The 19,568-nt window shown below is 55.3% G+C and overlaps 1 protein-coding gene across 1 annotated transcript; it reads right to left on the bottom strand.

Annotated features, from left to right (window-relative positions):
* Positions 1-507: 507 nt before the first annotated feature.
* On the bottom strand, positions 508-19,358 carry RCC2 (regulator of chromosome condensation 2). Its single transcript, XM_035019019.1, has 12 exons — positions 19,296-19,358; positions 19,084-19,177; positions 15,609-15,752; positions 12,805-12,936; positions 12,311-12,399; positions 10,944-11,058; positions 8,818-8,984; positions 6,580-6,760; positions 6,224-6,329; positions 5,278-5,350; positions 3,622-3,699; positions 508-2,909 (listed from the first exon to the last, which is right to left on the bottom strand). The coding sequence occupies exons 1-12, from the start codon at positions 19,356-19,358 to the stop codon at positions 2,805-2,807; spliced, it is 1,347 nt and encodes a 448-aa protein (XP_034874910.1). The 3' UTR covers positions 508-2,804.
* Positions 19,359-19,568: the final 210 nt, after the last annotated feature.

The raw sequence follows: 19,568 nt of genomic DNA, 5'->3' as shown, positions 1-19,568 counted from the left end.
TCCTCGGTGCCCCCTGGTGGGCAGTTGGCTGTACAGCGGCAGGCGGCGGGCCCTGGCCTGGAGCACCTCTGTGACCGGGGCTTACGTGGCAGATGACAGACAGGAGAGGAGGGCTCGGGTTCCCCTTGGAAGCCGGGGCGGGGGAAGGGTGGGGAATGAGGACAGACGTTTCTGGGCACATGGACCTACCCCTATTCCAGTGCTTTTCCATGCCTGAGCGTTTGCCCTCAGAGCCCCAATGGGGCAAACCCAAACCCCCTTTTTGAGTTGGGCCAGTGAAGGAGGACACCTCCCTGAGGGTCACATGTTTCCGGGAAGAGGTGGGAGCTCCACTCACCTTCAGCCCCAGGTTTAAGCCTAGAAACTGAACCAAGCTCCCCTGAAGCCCATCTTTCTCAGGGGAGCCTCGGTGTGGGGGGTGCCTGCGGGAGCGGAGAAAAACGGAGTTGCTCCGCGTTCTTAACGACTGATGCTGGTTCTACTGAAAAAGAAGCACAAAAGCCAAAACAGAGTAAACAATGATGTCGTTTATTTAAAATGTTTACTCCAAGAAATATATATATAAAAAAAAAATAAGACAATTACAGCACTAAACCAGGCACCTTCGACCAAATCACAACCTCTTCTTGGGTTCTCTCCCCTTTGCCCTGAACCCCCTCTTCCAGGGACTCCTGCCAGAGCTAGAAGGCGGATCAGATGCCCTGGGGGTCGGCGCAAAGTCCTCTCTCAGCCCAGCCCAGCCTGGGCCAGGGCTACTCTTTCTCTTGGAGTGCAGGACCACCCCCTAATTCCTTGTCATGAAGGATTTTTTTCCCCGTTAGGAAGTTCATTTTAAAATTCTAAGCCAAAAGGAGTGATTGTGGCAGAGAAGAGGGCCGTCTTCACTCGAAGTTCCGTGCCTAGGCTGCTCCAGTCCCTGGCAAGGGGCCCGAAAGTAGGCTGGTGGCGGGTTTCACACTAGTCCCCTGGAAGATCGGAGCCCTGCCTGCCCTGGGGCGGCTCCCGCAGAGGGGACCCCGGGGCAGCGGTGCGGGTCCAAGGGGCACATGCGCCGAAGCCCCATTCCAGGAGAAAGACTTGTGTCTGGGAAAACAGGTGGGTGCCCTGCACGGAAGTGAGAGCCCGAGATGGTGGCTTTGGGGGTGATTTGGACAAATTAGGTTAGTTTAGCAGAAGCTTCTCCCCTGGACTACGGACTGACAGGACAGCAAAGATGAGCGTGAAGTCAGACTAAACCTTAGGAAGACGCGGGCCGCTCTCCTCGCGCAAGGCCTTGGGACTGGCCAGGACAGATCCTGTCAAATGCCCTGGAAAGGCTGAAGCTGCCGTAAGGCGTGACGGGGGACGGGCAGGGAAAAAAGCGACGACGACTAGATCATTTTTGGCATTTTAACATCGAGACAATGACAGGTGGTAACAACAGCAAAGCAAAGAATTAAAAAAAAAGACCCATATTCAACTTTCCCATCCACCCAAGTGTCACACTGAAGTTCTATCCCCATCTCCCCCAGAAGCACCACGGAACTAAAAAATCTATTTTAAAGCACCCAAACCAGTCCAGACCCTCTCGAAACCAAGAGCCCCAGCCAGAGCTGTCGCCTCTCCTGGGTCCAAGTGAGCGGAGGGGTCCGGGAAAGGCACCTCGTAACTCACGCAGAGCAGCGCAACGCCGGTGACGAGCTCGGGCAGAGGGCACGTGGCGGGAAGCGGGGTGGCAGTCACAGGTCTGCGCCGACACGCGGGGAAGGGGGACTTCTTCAGGAATCCCAACTCTTTGGTACCACAGCCAAGCAAGGCGACCAGAGAGCTGGGTTATAGTAGAACAGGACCCCGCATCTCAGAGCCAGGGTCTGTTCCAGCAGGATCCGGCGGGGGCAGGGACAGAAGCACAGAGGTGATAAAGGCTGGTACGTAAAGGGCTGATCCTTGCAAGGACTCCAGAATGCACTTTTTTTTTTTTAAACTGCTGGCTGATCAATCTCTAATGGCGAGGGCTGGCCACGTCAGAGGAACCTTAGAGTCGAACCAGACACATTGTCCCCACGTCTGCCCACCCCCCCAGGTCCCCACTGGGTCCACAATCACCTGATTTTCATTTGGACTTCTTTTACAGCTAAAGTAGATAAAAATGGCTAAACACAGACCCCAGAGCCCCCACCAGGGGGGAAACGGCAGATTCTATTAATGTTGCAGCCAAAAGGCGGTGGGGTTTACAAGCAGCCAAGGAGAGAAAGAGAACGCCAGCCTCAGCTGGTCTACAGGAACAAGCGGGAAAGAAAGTGACCCAGATGCTTCCGAAGCAGGCGGGCGTGATTTTGGATGGAGATCCACCACCAGGACGGTCTCTGTCCAGCCGCTGCAGGTTCCCGGAAGGGACATTTCTTCCTGCGTCAACGGGGACTCCTCTCCCAGGGAGCCCCCACTCGGATCACAATGCTAGTTACAACTGGAAAAGGGTGTTCTGAGAAGTGTATTTAAGAGCAGGAAAAAAAGAAAAACAACTTGAAGGGAAAAAAAAAAACACCTAGGTTGCTCAAAGTTTCTGCCTCTTGTAGGAATGGTAAGTCAACTATGAGCAAATATTTTAATTAAACATTAAGAGGAAAAAAAAATCACTTTGGAACGCATACAGAAAAGGTAGTTGACGTTGAATCACTTATAAAACGGAACCTCAGGGAGTCTAACAAAAATGCACCTTCGGTCAACTTCTGCTTTCTTAAATTCCTCGTTTGACGTCCCGTCCCAGTGCACGTGGAACTGACAGCTGCCGCGGGAGGGGTGGAGCTGCGGGGGCTCCGGGAGAATCAGAGGGTCCGGGGGTTGTACTCTGGCAGTTTCTTGATCTTCTCTTTCTCCGTCTCGCTTTCATCTCGAGCTATTACCAGGGAGTGCGCGTAGCCCATGGCCACCTGGGGGAACAGATCAGCGCTGGATGGGCCAGGGTCCGTCCTGGACAGTGGAGCGGACAGCGGGCCACCAGGCACTGGGGATGGGACCGCCTCCACGCCCTTTGCCCCATGGCACTAGTGTCCACGTGACCCGTTACTGACGCCCTGCCAACCAAAGCCTTCCAGGCTGCCACGAAGCAGGGGTTCAACGCTGTCAGCAGAGACCGGAAGGGACGTGGGGATCCTGCTCCCTGTTCCCTCTGCCTCTCTGGACCACGATCCTGCCTTGTGTGCGGGCACATGCCCCATCTGTGTGTTGGCAGACAGGAGTGGGCAGGGTGGTTGGCTGAACAGAGAAGCAGGAGCCTCACCCCTGCCATCTGCCCCGCTGACCTAACAGTACATAGTCTCAGCTGAAGGTACAAAGCAGACGTGAGTGGTACCCTTGTCCCCAGAACAAATCCACCGTGGCTGGACTGCGGCCAGTGTCATTCAGGGTGAGAACAGCTACGGAGCCTGGCCGGCTTGCCCCGTGCCTCTTCCTACCGATGCCCATTCCCCACCAAACCTCTAGCGCGTGATGCGGCAGAAAAGCCACTCAGGGAGACGAGACCAGCCTCAAACAGGCTCACGCGCCCAGGAGCAGGGCAAGTCAGGTGTGGTTTGGCACAGCCTTTCTTCGCTCTGCTACCGGCCCCTTTAGCTTCTCGCTGGCCCGGAGGCCCCCGCTCACCTGCTCTGTGAAAATGCCATCCAGCGTCTTCACCTCCTGAGCTGCGGTGGAGGACTTGGGCTTGTGGTCCCCGTAGCCCTGGCGAAGCGAACAGAGACACAGAGCTGGGGTCGCTGCGGTAGTCCAGATACGGGAACCATGGCGACATCTGTGGGGACCCCGGTGTCCGGGAGCCAGAGCCAGCGATGGCTGGCATGGTGACAGAGCCCCGCCATGCCTGACACCATGGCTGGCTTCGTGAGCAACACCTACCCGCAGAAGTGCTGCCAACAGGGGACTGATTCTCAACCCGAGGAAGAACCTGACGCTGAACTGTCACCCGTGCAGGTCTGTGTGGTAACGGGCACCTTTTGGGGGTGGTCACCAGGGAGACACCATCATCACGAAAAACACCAGCTGTCCCCACACTCCCCCTGCAGGCTGGACACTGAACAGCCCCCATCCCCCCCAGACCCCAGGACGCCAGAGCCAACGGGCTCTGCTCTAAGACTGCTCCCAGGGAGTCACGCAGACCGAGTGGGGATGGGGGCTTCCGGGGCCAGCAGAGCCCTCCGTTCCCAGCTCCATCTGCCGCCAGATGCCTCCTCACACCTTCCCGTTCAGTGAGTGCTTCCTCCCAGACGCCCTGCTGTCTCCTCCTCACCCCGAGATGCCGCCCCAAAGTCCCCCTTGTTCCCCTCTGGTTTCTAAATTTGGTATTTGGAGTCCCTCTCTGATAGGCCCTAGAAACACCTGGCCCTCTCTGAGAAGAATCCATAAAAACCGGGCCAGGCTCAGTCTCCTGAGTTCGGGGCTGCCTCTGAGAGGCCGGAGCGTCTGCTGCCAGAGGGCCCCCGTGGAGCCCCGAAGTCTGCACAGAACACCGAAGACAAGGCCACCAAGTCCCGGAGATGGCTCAAGGGACCAAGAAGCCCCCCCCCTTCCCTCCTCTCCATCGCCCCTCAGCTCCCACCCACGAGCGAGGCGGGAAGGGAAACAGACCGTCTTCCCCACAGGAAATAACAAAGAGGCTGAGGATCAAATCGCAACTAAACGGGCAGACCGCCAGCCGAGCTCCGCAGCCAAGCTGTTCTCGATGAAGAAATGAAAAGTTAAAGACTCATCAGGCACCAGAACTGAAGAATCAGACAGTTGGTTGGGAAAGGCCAAGTATGGGTGAGAAATCGAGGGCCATCGGTTCTCATCAGTCAGGCAACGGAGATTAAAAGCAGGCAACAGAGACTTTGACTTACTTAGGAAAAATGAGGGAATAATGTCCCCAAGTGACCCGAGAGGCTGGCCCCGTGGCGCACCGTTCTGTGGAGGAGCAGGTGAAAACCCGGGGGCCACACGGTGCCCGATGCCCCACTGCTCCGGCTGACGGGAACCCTCCCAGAGGGGAGCAGAGAAAGCACCCCCCTCCGCGTCACCGGAACACCTCCTCAACTGCGCTACAAGACCACAGGGAAACGGGATCTGAAACCGCCCTGTTCCCGTTTACAACGTGGCTGTGAAGGACTGTCGCCATGACGTGATGGGCACAGAATCCTCTCCAAGAGCCAATGTGACCCAAAGACGGCGGAGCGTCGCAGCCTTTCAGACGCCCGTCTTCAGGAGGCACAGCCGCAGAGAGCCCGGCCTGGGTCCTGCGCCCTGACACATGGGACCCCCGCTTACCAGCTCCCCGAAGGTTGGCGATGGGCCCCAGCTGATGGTGCTCTCGTCAGCGGCCACGATGATGCTGCTCTTCCTGCAAACAGGTAGGGGCTGTCACCAGTGCGGCCAGCAGCCCCGGCCCCCACAGGCGCTCCTGCAGGCTGCCGGCTCAAGAGCAGGGGGTGACCTACCAGCATTAAGATCCAGTCCATCCCATTAAAAATTCTGCGAGGCACGCATTTTGCCACTACACACACCAGGCCAACAGGCTTCTCCGAAACCCTCAATGGTGTCCCACGCAGGCCCCGAAGCAGAGCCCCGAGACAGCGCCAGGAACCAGGCCCCCAGCCCCAGACCATCCCACCAGGAAAGGAGGTCATCGAATCAGGATGGAGCACTCATTCCAAAGGGGATGGAACATGGGCAGCAAAAACTAACATAGATGGGGCTAGACATTCTGGCAGAGATGAAAGCCGGAGCCCCACTGCCGAAATACACTGTTCCTCCACCCCCCAAAGCCACCTGGCACTTGATTAACATAAACTCCTCACAAAGAAGTGCTAGAGAGCTCAACAGGTGTTCTCAAACTGAAAAGTACTGGCTTAAGGACAACTTCTTCCCAGCGTGTCAGAGTAAAATCCTACCATGATGTTCAGCTAAAATTTTAACCTGCAAGATGAGCAGAGCCCACCAAGCCTTTGAAGAACAGAAACCGTCAAGAGGGTATTCTTTCTGTGAAGGCAGGAATACAAGCCGTCATGTCCTAGGACCTACCAAGCCCTCTTGCCCCAAACAGTCCCTCCCCCTCCTGAACTCTGGTGCATCTGAGGCCCTGATGAGGGAGCGGGGGGGTGGGGGTGGGGTGGTACAATGAAGCCTCTCAAGGGAAGAGGCCCCCTGCCCTGGGTGTCCACCAGGCCCAGGAAGGGGACAGACGTCCTGCTCACCAGGCAACACGGCCACATACCCACAAGCCAGGCTCCGGATTCTCCAGCCACAGAGGTCCTGCACGGCCTTCGGGTACATGGTAGACTCGCGGGACGTGTTGGTGGCCCCCCAGAAGAACAGGCCACCTGGGGAAAGACAAGACACATTCCCACTGTGACCACACATGCCAAGAACTGAATTCTCCTCTTCAGCAACAAGAAAGGCAAGGTGCCACACACTGGGGACAAGAGAGGAACATTCTGTCTGACAGAACACCAGGGTTTCGGTCTAGGAATGCAGAAGGACTCTGTGGCTCCCCACCCACCAGAGTGCTCATCTGCCAGGGAGGTTCTGCACACCCCCCGCTCCTGAGGCCAAAGGGGGGAAGTCACTAACCCACTTCGCTGACAGCAAACGAGCAGGTGTAGCCGGCGTGGATCTGGGATGCCCCGCGCCCGGGGAAGTCGAACAGCTTCACCAGGCGAGGGACCATCTCGTCCTTCTGCTCGGCGTGGCCCAGGCGGCCATAGCCACCGAAGCCCCAGGAGAAGACACGCTTCTGAGAGTCCAGAACCAGCTGCGGGCGGAGAGAACACACAGCGTTGGGACCGGCCTCCCAATGGGAGGGGACGAGAGGAGCACTGCTCTGTTGCAGAGAACAACATGGTAAGAGGCAGAAATGCTGCAGATAAGCCGAACCTGCCCCAAGGCAGGGGAGGGCACAGGGCATTTCCTCTTTCCCCTGCTGCAGACACTACTTTCCGTCCTGCATTATTCCGTAAAGTCACAAGTCCCTCTGGTTCCTCCTCAGAAGCATGAGCTGAGTCTCCAGAGGGCAGGTCAATGCACCGGGTTCTCCCATCACAGTGTAGACGGCACTGCAGAAGGAACCAAGGGAAGGCCGGCCTGCCTGGGACTCTTTCTTAGACAACCCCCACCCCACCCCGTTCACACGGGACCTCCATCTGGTCACGGGGACTGAAAACAATTTAAAATTGATCTTCAGGGCACCCCCGTAGCTCAGGTATGCATCAGACTCTTGATCTCAGCTCCGGTCTGGATCTCAGGGTTATGAGTTCAAGCCCCACATTGGGTGTGAAGCCTACTTAAAAACAAAACAAATCAGGGTGCCTGGGTGGCTCAGTTGGTTAAGCGACCGCCTTCAGCTCAGGTCATGATCCTGGAGTCCCGGGATCGAGTCCCGCATCAGGCTCCCTGCTCAGCAGAGTCTGCTTCTCCCTCTGACCCTACCCCCTCTTGTGCTCTCTCTCAAATAAAGAAAATTTTTAAAAATTAAAATTAAAAAAAATTAAAAAAACAAAACAAAAAACCCCAAAAAACGTTTCCTTCACGGCGTCTTCAACGTTCAGCATTTGAATGGTGTGAACGTACAACCTCTTAAAACCACTTGACATGAGGCCTACACAAGATCCACCTTTGCTTCCCCAGACTGCACTGGACAGAAGAGAACCACAGACTTTAGACTCCAGGGGACCACAATCTCCTAGTCCACATCACTAAGCACCAGACAGGGAGCACTGCAGGGAAGAAGCCATGCCTGAGGTCACTCGCCAGTCAGCCAGCCACACACCAGGGGACCAGCTTGGTCTCTGGACTCCCAGCCCAGTGCTCTTTCAACAGAGAAGAGAGCCAATTTTGACTCACAGACATTCTTGGGCAAAATAACTGCAAAAAGGCAATGAAGATAAACAGACACAAATACCGGGGCGCCTGGCTGGCTCAGTCGGTGGAGGAAGCGACTCCTGGTCTCGGGGCTGTGAGTTCAAGCCCCACGTTGGGTGTGGCGATTACTTACCGATAAGATCTTATAAAAACAAAACAAAACAGCACGTACACAAAAACAGTACTGTCATCTATCCAAAGTGATTTTTTTTTTTTAAAGATTTTATTTATTTATTTGACAGAGACAGACACAGCGAGAGAGGGAACACAAGCAGGGGGAGTGGGAGAGGGAGAAGCAGGCTTCCCGCTGAGCAGAGAGCCCGATGCGGGGCTCGATCCCAGGACCCTGGGATCATGACCTGATCTGAAGGCAGACGCTTAACAGCTGAGCCACCCAGGCGCCCCAAAGTGATTTTTTTAAAAAAAGATTTTATTTATTCATTTGACAGAGAGAGCACAGCAAGGGGAGGGGGAGAAGCAGACTCCCCGCTGAGCAGGGAGCCCGACGCGGGGCTCGATCCCAGCACCCTGGGATCATGACCTGAGCTGAAGGCAGACGCTTAACGACTGAGCCACCCAGGCGCCCCTATTCCAAGTGATCTTTAAGGGAACAGCCTTCACAGGTGAAAACCATTCAACACCCTCGATATGGGGGATCATCTATGGACCTAGAAAGAGGTCTGTGGTGCTCTGTTAGACAAAAGCCAAGGCCAGAAAGACACTTACAGTAGGATTCTGACCCCCAAACGTCTGTCCTTAGCTGCATCTCCAGAAGTTAGAGACACTATTAAAGCACTATGACCCGAGACAACTGAATGGCGCAAAGCCGTGGGAGGAGGGCAGGATGTCACAGATCTCCGGGATCGGTTCCCAGATATAATACACACAACCCTTCTCCGTGGAGGTGATGCTCGGGAAGCAGAGGGAAAGCCAGAAACCCTCAGGCCTTACCGTGTGATTAGCGCCACAGGCCACATCTCGTACGACCACATTTGGGACTGGCAAAATCTGCCCGTCTTTCGTCTTCTCGATGAAGATGGCCACACGCCGGGGGACCAGCTCGCAGTCATACTCTATCCGCTGCGCCCTGGCAATGAACTTCCCGTCCGAGTTGTGTCCTGGGGCGACCAGAGCCAGGAGTCAGTGGCAGCCGTGAGCACGTGCCCCAGCCTGACCCATCGGGGCCTCGTGGGACACTTCTGTCAACCAACGTAACGCTTTCCCATCTGGGGGGCGCAACCTGATCAGTACCATGAAATCGATTTTGGGGGATGAAACCAATTATTTTTAAGAAATGAAAGGGACAGAATAGGAAACACCCGAGGATACTGTCCATAACGAGGATGTCGTTTTGTAAAAATTCTTTGTATGTGCCTCTAACTTTTGGATCAGACTGTAACACAAACCACGTTTCTGACTATGAGCCGTGGTCACAGAAGCCAGAGACCCCGGGTTCAAAGGAATGGCCTACCGAGTATGTTTGTGCCCCACTTGGTCCCTGGATGGGCCAAGAATGGACAGAAAAAGCTCAACCCACAATCCCTGGGTTTTTAGGCTTAAGTTTTTAGGACTTACCGGTAACCTAAACATATCGTTACGGGCATTAAGATACAGTTAATAGCACACGCTCGTCTTTGCCTTGCCTGACCCAGTAAAATGCGTCATGAGAGCAAGAGAGGGTGGGGGCGGGAGCGTGTGCTGGGGATACACTTCTCTAAGGTTACATTTATGTGCTCTAATTCTAAAAGGGATCTCTCCGGATTGGGACAAAGAGATTCGAAGTGGGTTTCAAAGACAGCCGAGAAGTAGGACCGATTCCGCAGATACTCGTAAAGCTGGTACCTCAAACGACCGGGCACCTGAGAGTCTGTACGAAGCGTTCTGAGTGTGTGGCACGTGGCCCCTGCTCAAGGACCAGCCACTGTCATCACTACCAAGGTCAGGGAGTTTTCCCTCCAGGAAAATCCACCTGCTCGTCCGCAAATCCGGGGCAGCCAGAGACGCAGCAGGGGAACCACACACACACTTCCGGAAGGACACGGGAAACACACTTCCGGTGTTTTGCCAGGGGTTGGGGATGGCACCAGGGCCTGTGGCCATGGAAACGGTTTCTCCAACAGTCTCTGGCAACTCCCTGGCAACCAACGTTGCATGTGCGTAAAGGGCTGCTCGTTCTTATTCACTTCTGACTTGAGGTATATTTAGTTTCACAAAGTCACTGTTCCCTGGAGTCTAAGGCCAGCGCGATGCTCCTCGTTCTATTTATACCTTCTTCCATCTGCCTGCTCTTAATGACGTGGGGACCCGGCAACCCAGATACGGGGGCCGCCGGGATCCGGAGTGGCATGCAGCTGAGACGCCAGCAGAGGGCGCCCACTCCTCACCTCCCACTCGCCAGGGGCTGGGCTATGGGAAGGCGCCAGAAGGAAAAAAACAACAACAAAAAAAACAACAAAAAAAAACACCCACTTTGGTGTCAGATGGGAAAAGAAAATGGAGACCTTGTAAAATCAGGATCGAGACGACATTTTCCACTTAAGGGAATGGCTTTCTGAGCTTTCCCTTTCTACTCAATGAGACAGATGTGAATGTGTTTCTGGAGGAGGAGGTGCGTTCTGTTCAGGGACGGAAACGAGAGGGGTCCCAGTCACAGGGAAGGGGGCTCAGGTGGACACCAGGGGTAGCCGCCCAGCCTAGGGTTCGCACAACAACCTTTACCTTGTGTGTTCTCACTTCCAATAAAGGCAAATTCTTAAATACGAAACTGAATGAAAGTGGTTTTTTTCTTACAACTTTGAAACCCTTTTACATATAAATGAATTCCCCTCCCAGAAAAAAAGAATCCTTTGTCAGACTCCAGTCCCGACTTACTCATTAAGGCCAAGCCATTGTAATGCTCCACAGCCCTGTGATTGAGGACGTGCTGTCCCAGTAAACGGGAGATCCACTTAATGGATCAAGGCTATTATCTGCGATCAATTACCCACATTTCCAACACGTGTGTGTACAGGCCCACACTGACTTCTGGTTCCAGATACGCAGTTAGATTACAGAGCTTTTAAAAAATGTTTCCATACCCAGCTGACCATATTCAGGGCACCCAAAGGAATAGAGGTTCCCTTTGCAGTCCATTATCATACTGAATTCAGCCCCACAGGCCATTTTGGTAATTGGCTGGCCGTTGTACATTATCTGAAAAGACAAGACAGTAGACTCTCAGACATTTTTTAAAAGACTGATAACAAGCCTCCCCGCCATCTGCAGGTTGGTATGAAACAATTATTACATTGCAAAAGAAACTGAACGGACCCAGGAATTGTGAGGGCCAAAGCCTAGAGTGTACATGAAGAAATACCCTTGTGACCCCCACCTTCCCAGCAGAGTCGAATCCCAAGACAGGGCACGTGGTGCGCCCAGCCTCGCATTCCCCAAAATGCCCGACACTGCGACCGGTCAGCATAGACCTCAGCAGAGCAGCCCGGGTGGGAGGGGTAAAGAAACAGAGACTAACCCACATATAACCCCCAAACCTCACCCTGCCACTATCAACTTGGAAGACAGATGCTTTCTCCCGTTCTCCTTAACCTCTGCAGAGACACTAGCCTAACTAGCCTGCACGAAGGGTGTGGACAAGAGATAAAACCTTTTGTTCAAAGTTAGGAAATAAGAAAGCCAAGCCCCCCCCCCCCCCCCCCCGGAACTCAGCATGGGCTCTGGGAACACACGTCAGACGGGACGGGGAAACTGCTATTATCACACCCAACAAGTGTGAGCCCTGGGCCCTGCCCGTCGCTCCCAGCTTCCTCTAGAAACTGTCACTTCCTCCTTCGTGCAAATGGCAGACGCAACGGGGACATTTCAAAAATCCTTCAAACCCCAGGTAAGCTCGCACACAGTCTCTTTTACAGACCAGGAAATGTGAGGCCCCGCCTTCACCCTTCAACCTAACTAATCAGAGGCTCACTAGCACGTGGCTGCCTTCCGTTAGTAGTCCCTCTTAGGTGTGATCGCCACCTCTGATGGAAGCACACGTTCCTCAGGAATAAAAGACCGCCTAACTCCTGTCTGGGTGCTACGCCCCCCGCAGGTGACGCCACACAAGGTCAGAACTCAAAAAGTATTTGCAGTGAAAGACGAATCCCATCCATCCAACATTTCTCACTTTCTTTGGAACAGAACAGGCTTAGAACAGGCTTAGAACAGGCCTCTGTAGCAAATTCTTTCAAGCAGAGAGAACTGTCCTCTGGAGGTTTTTCAACCGTGGGCACCTAGGAAGCGTGCTTTCAAGACTACAGCACGTGAATTCCACTCCAAGACTCTAGACCGTTTCCACAAGGCATCGACTGAACTACAGGGAGCAGTGCTTGGTGTCAGCCCGGAAAGTTGAGCACAAAAGCAAAGAGAGACAGAGGCCCTGGAGCCAGGAGAGGGGAGCGTGCGGCACCTGCGCGGGGCTCGGGACAGCGTCTGTCTGGTTGCCGAGGCCGAGCTGCCCCATCTTGTTCTCTCCAAATGCAAGCACGGAGCCCGTTTCTGGAAGGAAAGAACAGTATCACAGAAGGGAAAAGAACACTGAGGGTTCTAAACTCGATTTGGGATCAAAGGCTCCAAAATAATAAGACAGCTCCTTTGCCAGGAAGAGCGCAAGTGAGACCGTACGGCAGAGGGGGGGCGGGCAGCTCAGGGCAGAAGCCCTTCACGGCCAAGGCCGAATGTGCGGGGAGGCACTAGGCACAGCCTCCGGCCTCTGCCTCCTGGCCCGCCTTCCGATGCCAACAGGAGGTGGGTGAGGCCGTCAGCAGCCCCGAGAAGCACCCACCGGGGCTCTCTGGGCACCTTTCTGATCCTGACCAAGAGCCACAGAGGCAACTCCACCCGAAGCCCAGGGGGGACCGTGTGGCCTCCTGCCCGATTCAGAAGAAACCAGCCGTTCCTTACCCGTCAATGCCAGGGTGTGGTTCCGCCCACATGCCGCAGACACGATCACTTCGTGGCTCAGACCCTCAATGAGTTTGGGGGCTTCTACCCTCTTGGTGTCACCGTGTCCCAGCTGCCCCTTCTCGTTGCGACCTGCAGAACAAGAGCAAGATACAGTGGGAAGGAGAGGGTGGCCAGAGCGGCAGACACATCTGGGTCTCCCCGAAGGTGCCCTCCACATGCGACAGCCGAAGACGAGGCAGAAACAAGCCCCGGCTCTTCTGCCAATGGCCAACCTCTCGAGGCCCGCGAGTGGGGCTGGGTGACCAGGGTAGGATATACGCTGCCGTCCCCAGAGACGGCTCCGCAGGCCGCTACCACCTCCCTCACCTTCTCTGACCCGCTTTTCTGGGACAGCGGCTGGGACCTGGCCGGGAGCCCCTTCCGTGGCTCTGCTACGGAAGGGACAGAAGCGCTCGGTTTGCCCTGGTGTCCCGTGCAGGCACATGAGCTCACGGAAACTCCCAGTTCTCACTCCACCTGCCAGCCAGCCCACAATTCCCTCGCTCCCTTCCCTCCGAGGTGGATTTTAAGAGGGGAACCATTTTCGACACCTGCCCCACAGACTTGCCCTGGGCATTTTCCATGGACCATTTGGTTCATTTCTAATCATTTCTTTTTACCTGCCTTGGAAACAAGGCCCACAGAGCAGTGCCAAGCCCACCGCCTGTGGACCGCCCTGCACAGGACCCTCAGCCAGGGACAGAGGACAGGACCGCGCGGGCCACAAGCCTGTCCCAGCGGGGTCACCACGGCCTCTGGCGCCACACAGCCGTGAGGCACAGGCCTTCCGGCAAGGCCCTTGGGTTCCAGAGCAGACATGACAAGCAGGATGGGCCAAGAGGAGCCCCTACATCTCCCCTGCTTTTCAACACGGGCTTACCACAGTTCTCAAACCAAACAGCTCAGCGGGCCCCTCACAGGTCCCCCCCGCCCCGGCCAAGAGAACCACCACGCGGGGGTAACCATATTTGGGAGATTTCACAGGGCCAAAATGTCACGGCACCCAGGGGCAGGGGAGGGGAGCAGTTCACACCCTTCCCTGACAATGACCTCCGGACCTTTTGTCATGAGAAACATGGAGGGCAAAGCCACAAGAATGGGGACCAAGCAACCTGAGGGCTGGAGAAGGAAGGGAATGGCCGGCTACGAGAAAAACCATCCTCAAGCTCGCTCGGATTCCAGCCCTCTGGCAGTTTCTACCAGGAGTCGTCTAAGTTCACCGGGAAAGGCATGGTTTCTCAGCCCCTCAAGAGGCCCAAGTGGCTGACCGGTGCGGACCCCTCAAGAGTGACGTGCTGTAGCACTGAAGCTTCCAGACGTCAGACAACATCCCAGGCCGTTTCAAGCAGCTAACCGTGGCACCGGGACGTAATCCCCCCACCCTGCCACTAAGTCTGTTTGAAGGGACACAGGTCTTTGCTCGGGGGCCAGGCTGCGTGCACGGCCTTCTGCAACTCCCTGCCCACAGGGCCAGCACAGAGCACATTTTTAGAAGCACCATGTAAGTGCAATTCAGTAAAGAGATCAGAAAGAAGATATTTCAAGTTCGGAACTCAGACAGACTGCTGTGTTCAGCGCTGGCACACTAGGCAGAAGGGGTGTGCTCTGGGGGAAGGACACACCTCTGCGCCAATCGGGGAAAAGGAAAACCGTGGCAATGTCAGCATGTCATCAAGAGACTATAAAGTTTAAATTTGGGCCAGACACACTTGTTAGCTTTTTTTTTTTTTCCCCAACAGCATTACAAAATTAGCAGAGTGCAGCAAGACAACAGATGTTAATATATTTGGACTTTGGTACAGCAGCTCATGAAGTTGCAAAAAACGGTTCAAACAGACTGAAATAAAAAAGCAGTCATATGGACTAAAAGCTAGCCAAACGACCAGAAACAAAGGGCGGGGACAACTGCCAACATACCCAGCTGGAGAAAGAGTCCCGGAGCTACCAGAGGGCGTGGGGCTAAACTGAGCCTTAGTCAGTACCTGGATCAAAAATCTGGAAGGAGGAAACAGGCAGCAGTGCGTGGGACCCCATGGAGGGGACCAAGGGCAAGGACGCCACCTCCCAGGGACCCGGGCGAAGGGGTCCAGCAGCAGAAGAGCAATTCCACTCAGAAAAAAGTAAACTCAACTGTCAGGAAATCTAAGAAGAAATAGACACCAAGCAACTGAACCTGCAGACGGGTGTGATCCCTGGAACCAGAGGAACAGGATCGTAGAGACACGGTGGCCAATGCCATGACGTGGCCGGTGGCATTTAAAGTGGCAACAACAGAGGTCTTACGTCAACACTGTGCCACGAAGCAAGAAGGGGGGGGGACTGTCTGCCCAGGGGATAGCGTATCTAAAAGAGGAATTCAATTCTAGGTACCTCAAGATCACAAAAATCCAGATTCAGTCAGAACAATCAGGAAAAGGTTAAGCGTCTGCCTTTAGCTCGGGCCATGGTCCCGGGGTTCTGGGATCAACCCCATGTCGGGCTCTGTGCTTGTCCCTCTCCCTCTGCCCCTCCCCCGCTCATGCGCTCTCTAATAAAAAAAATCTTTCCTCCAAAAAAGAAGATTCAAAGAGTTCAGTGTACAAGCAAATGGCAGAAGGGTGGAGGAAGGGGAGGCACTTGCAAGGAACAGGCGAGACCAACTGGAAACTGGGGAGAAGAAATATGGCTGCAAAAAGGCCACCCTTCCAGGCAGAGAAGAAAGTCAGCCCCACGGGAGGGCTCACCCCCACAAGTCACCCTGTCCCGCCCGACCCCAGACTTACCCCAGCTCCACAGCTTCCCTTCCGTGGTGATGAGGAGGCTGTGGGCAGCGCACGAACCCGAGACCACCGTCCGCACCCGGACCCCCGACAGGCAGCCATATCTATGGGGCCCCCACAAATTCTGACCGAGATTGCGGTAGGCAGCTGCAAAGGGAAGAATGCAAATCAAACACCCACAGTGACTGGGGAGCGAAATGCACCCCAAGAAACGTCACTAGCCACAAAGGGTCCACTCTCCTACGACATAGAACCCCCGGGGTGCTGTGTCAGCCTCGCATCGGGAAGCTGCCCAAGGAGAAAATGTGCAGCAACTGAAACAAACTGACCGCTGTCACCCCACCTCTGTCTCCGGCCCCAACCCACGGGGACCTCAGACCCTTGTGCATCGGCTGCTGAGCACGCCCACATGCAAGTGGCCAAAAAGGGACGGTGCTCTCCCTCCTGCTGTGAGCCCAACCCAGGAAAGCTGGTGGTGGACCCAGCATCTCCTTCCCCATACCCCTTCTCACCTTCCCCTGCCTGCCCTCCACCCACCTCAGCCTCACCCCTACAGCCAGAGGCTCCTTTCCGAGCGGAGTCTGAGTGTCCCCATCCTCCGCAGAACCACCTACCCCCCTTGCACATCTACCAGGCCCCGTGCAGGGGGGGCCCAGTTGACACCCCTCCCCTGCCACACGGTGTCCTCCTTTCTCCGGGGTCCCACTGTAGTGGCCAGGTCATGGCCCCATGCTTTGCCATGCATTCCCTCCCACAGAATGCCCTTCCGTGTCCCCTGCTTGTTCTTCAAACCTCATGTCAAGCACTCCCTCCTCTGGGAAGCCCTCCATGCCCACATCCCTCTTTTAGCTCATGGCTCCCACACACCGGGAGGCCAATCACAGCACTCAAGCCTACTGAACTCATGTGCCTTCCAGGCCCTAGCAACCCGAGGGCCTCGCCAATGCCTGGCACCCAGGGAGCACCCAGGAACACTGGAAGGCGTGTGGGTGGGAAGAACACAGCTGCTTCCTTCAAAACTCCCTCTCCTCCCCATTCGTGGACAGGGCATGGCCAACGTTTTGCTTAATACTTCCAATTTGGGGCTCTCGAGGACAGAGACACGAGCCACGTTTCTCGGCCCGTGGGGACCATTAGGAAATGCTAGCAGCTACCACGTCAACCGTGTCACGTTAATCTGGATGTCGGAGCTGGTTATGAGGCTGCTCAGTTACCGGGCTCCAGCGGAAAAGCATCGGTGAACTCTTCGAGGCCAGTCCTGCCCTGCCGCGCCCCACCAGCAGAGGGCGCCAGGTGCGCCCTCATTCAGTTATGGGGCCGCCGCAGTCAGCACCCCCCCCCCACACACACAGCAACACCCCGGAGAGCCGCTCCACCCTGAGACACTCTGCTCTCCTGGAAGGTGGAAGACGACCCAACAATTCCCCGGAAAGAGCACACCAAACATAACGGCCTTCAGGGGTTCTGCCTAAGTCTGTTTATCACGAAGGCGAAAAGGACGGTGGCAGGACTGACCAGTGTCATCTCTGGGAAAAACGCACAGTGCCCGGGGACACCGTGGAGGGACCCGGTACCGTAGCAGACCCAGCCTGAAGTGGACCTGTCTCACAGGGGGCCGGACGCCCTGGTGTGCCGACGCCTCTTCCCTAGGGCAGCTCTAGGGATCCCGAGAGCCCGAGGGGCAGGATTTGTCCCGGCCCCCGAGGAGCCCTGTCCGAGTGATCCGAGTCAAACTCGGTGCCCGGTGGCAGTGGCGGCTCCTCGGCCAGCCTGGCGGTCGGGGGATGGAGCGCGAGCCACCGTGTCATGCTATCAACGAAGTGGGCATCACGCCGATTCCAGGGGCTTCGTGGCAGTGGGCACCCGGGGGGCTGCCCGCCGACCCCCCTCCCCCAGGGTGCGAGGAGATTGGGAAGGGCCAGGGTGGGAGGAGAACTCCTTCTCCCCTTTGGCTCGCACCAGCGGGACAAGTCCTCCCCCTTTTCCTATAGTCTCCCCGGCAAGGTCACGGAGGGCCAAAGGATACTTTAAAATACTTATGAAGAATGTTTGTTAATTATATAAGACTTCACTTGCAGGGAGATCCATCAGGACAGCAAAGGCCGCAATGGGAGAAGACAAAAAGGCAGTCTTAAAATGCGCCCAGAATGCCTTCAACCAGGGCGTGAAAGTGGATTTTCAACCAGAGGCAGTTCTCCTTCCTTCTGGGCCTCACCGGGGTGTGGGGAGCCCGGCACCCCACCCTATGTCCACAGGAGACAGCCCATACTCTGCCGCTTGCTTTCCTGCCATTTACTTCCAGGCTCCAGCCTGAGCGTGTCTGATTGTGAGCCGGCCACTCACTGGAAGAGCAGCTTGGAGACATGATGTGGCGCCCGCACGGGGCCGGCAGGGAGATGGTGGCCATCACACCCCGGGAGGGGCTTCCTGGACACCAGCCCTGGGGCAGGTGGTCCTTTCCACGACAGGAGGCAAAGGGCTCGGGCCCCCTCCAGCTCAGCCAGACCCCAGGCGCTGCTGGAAGTTCTGCTGCATTCACGGAATACGATGATCTCCTCTGCCCAGCTTGAGGCACCAGGGAGTGTCCGTGTGCAAATATTTGTTCGCTGGGCGATGTTGGAAAGTACTTTGGGAATCTTTCCAAATGAAATCAAGAAGCCATAAAATGTGGCGACAGGCCAGCTCCACTTCTCTTGGATGGGCCAGTATCCTCCTGAGGAAAGATACCGATTTTCTAAAAAGCCACTGGGAACCAAAAGCTACTTCTTGGGGCTTCTCTGCTCCCTCCACTCCACACTGCTGCTCGCTCTGTCTGACCAGTTCCTGCAACAATTTGGCAGCATGCAAACTCATGGACTCTTCTGCAATGTCTAACAAGTTGGACATGTGACAAACGTCTTGGACATTCTGACATCCCACGGGACCAGCCTCTTCATGTTCATGAAAGTAACTGATGTGAGGAGGAGGATGGGAAAAAGGTGTCCATGCTATCTGTGACTATTTGTACTTCTCCCGTTTAATCCTAAATGGAACTGGGTTTTTAAAATACGTAACTGTGAGGGGCGCCTGGGTGGCTCAGTCAGTTAAGCGTTTGACTCTTGGTTTTGGCTCAGGTCGTGATCTCACGGTTGTGGGATTGAGCCCCGTGTCCAGCTCTGCGCTCGGCATGGAGTCCGCTTCGGATTCTCTCTCCCTCTCTCTCCTGCTCTCTCTCTAATAAATAAATAAAATCTTAAAAAAAACAACAACACAGAACTGTGAAATGAGAGACTAGCACAAGACCAGGGTTTGAGTCCTGCCCTGTCCCTAGAGGGGCTGTGTGGCTTCAGGCAAGTCGCTTGGCCTCTCTGAATAATACTTCTGTCGACGCAGAGAGTACCTACCTGGTGGCTGCTCGCAGGAACCACACGGGACACCTAGCACACAGGAAACACTCGACAAACAGTAGCTTCGTAGTTTTAGAAACTGGGTCTCATACCTTGCTGTTTAGGCACTTCTTTTCGACCAATCAAGTCCCAGTTGGTTGCCCCAAAAATCAAAAGCTGCCCTTTGCACTTAGACCCTTCAAGTTTCTAGAGAGAGAGGGAAAGAGAGGAAAAAAAGGATTAGCTTGCAGTGCAGCTTCCAGCTTTGGCAGTCTGTCCCACGACAGCCAGAAACAAAAGAAAAATCATCATTCTTTATTCGTGCCTCCCCCTGCGGCTCGTACCGTGAACGGAGGCCCGAGGTGGTCACCACCTCATCAGTGTGCATAATCCCAAACCTGCCCACGGCAGCTTGTTTGAGAGGCCCAGGCTCATTTTTATCCGTCGATTTCTCTTGAAAATACCTTGTGCAAAACACTAAAAAAATCAGCTACATACGTGGCATTTCCCTCCACCCTGCAAACTGCCTTAGAGGTAACTGCAAGAAGCCAGGCGTGGCAGCGCAGGGAGTCCTAAAGCGGCCGACCTCGGGGCCAGC

This window comes from Mirounga leonina, unplaced genomic scaffold, assembly GCF_011800145.1.
Source record: "Mirounga leonina isolate KUSES-001 unplaced genomic scaffold, KU_Mleo_1.0 Mir_173, whole genome shotgun sequence".
In the NCBI taxonomy this organism is placed as follows: Eukaryota; Metazoa; Chordata; class Mammalia; order Carnivora; family Phocidae; genus Mirounga; species Mirounga leonina.
Note: the sequence above shows the minus strand (reverse complement) of the source record. Positions and strands in the feature narration are given on the sequence as shown.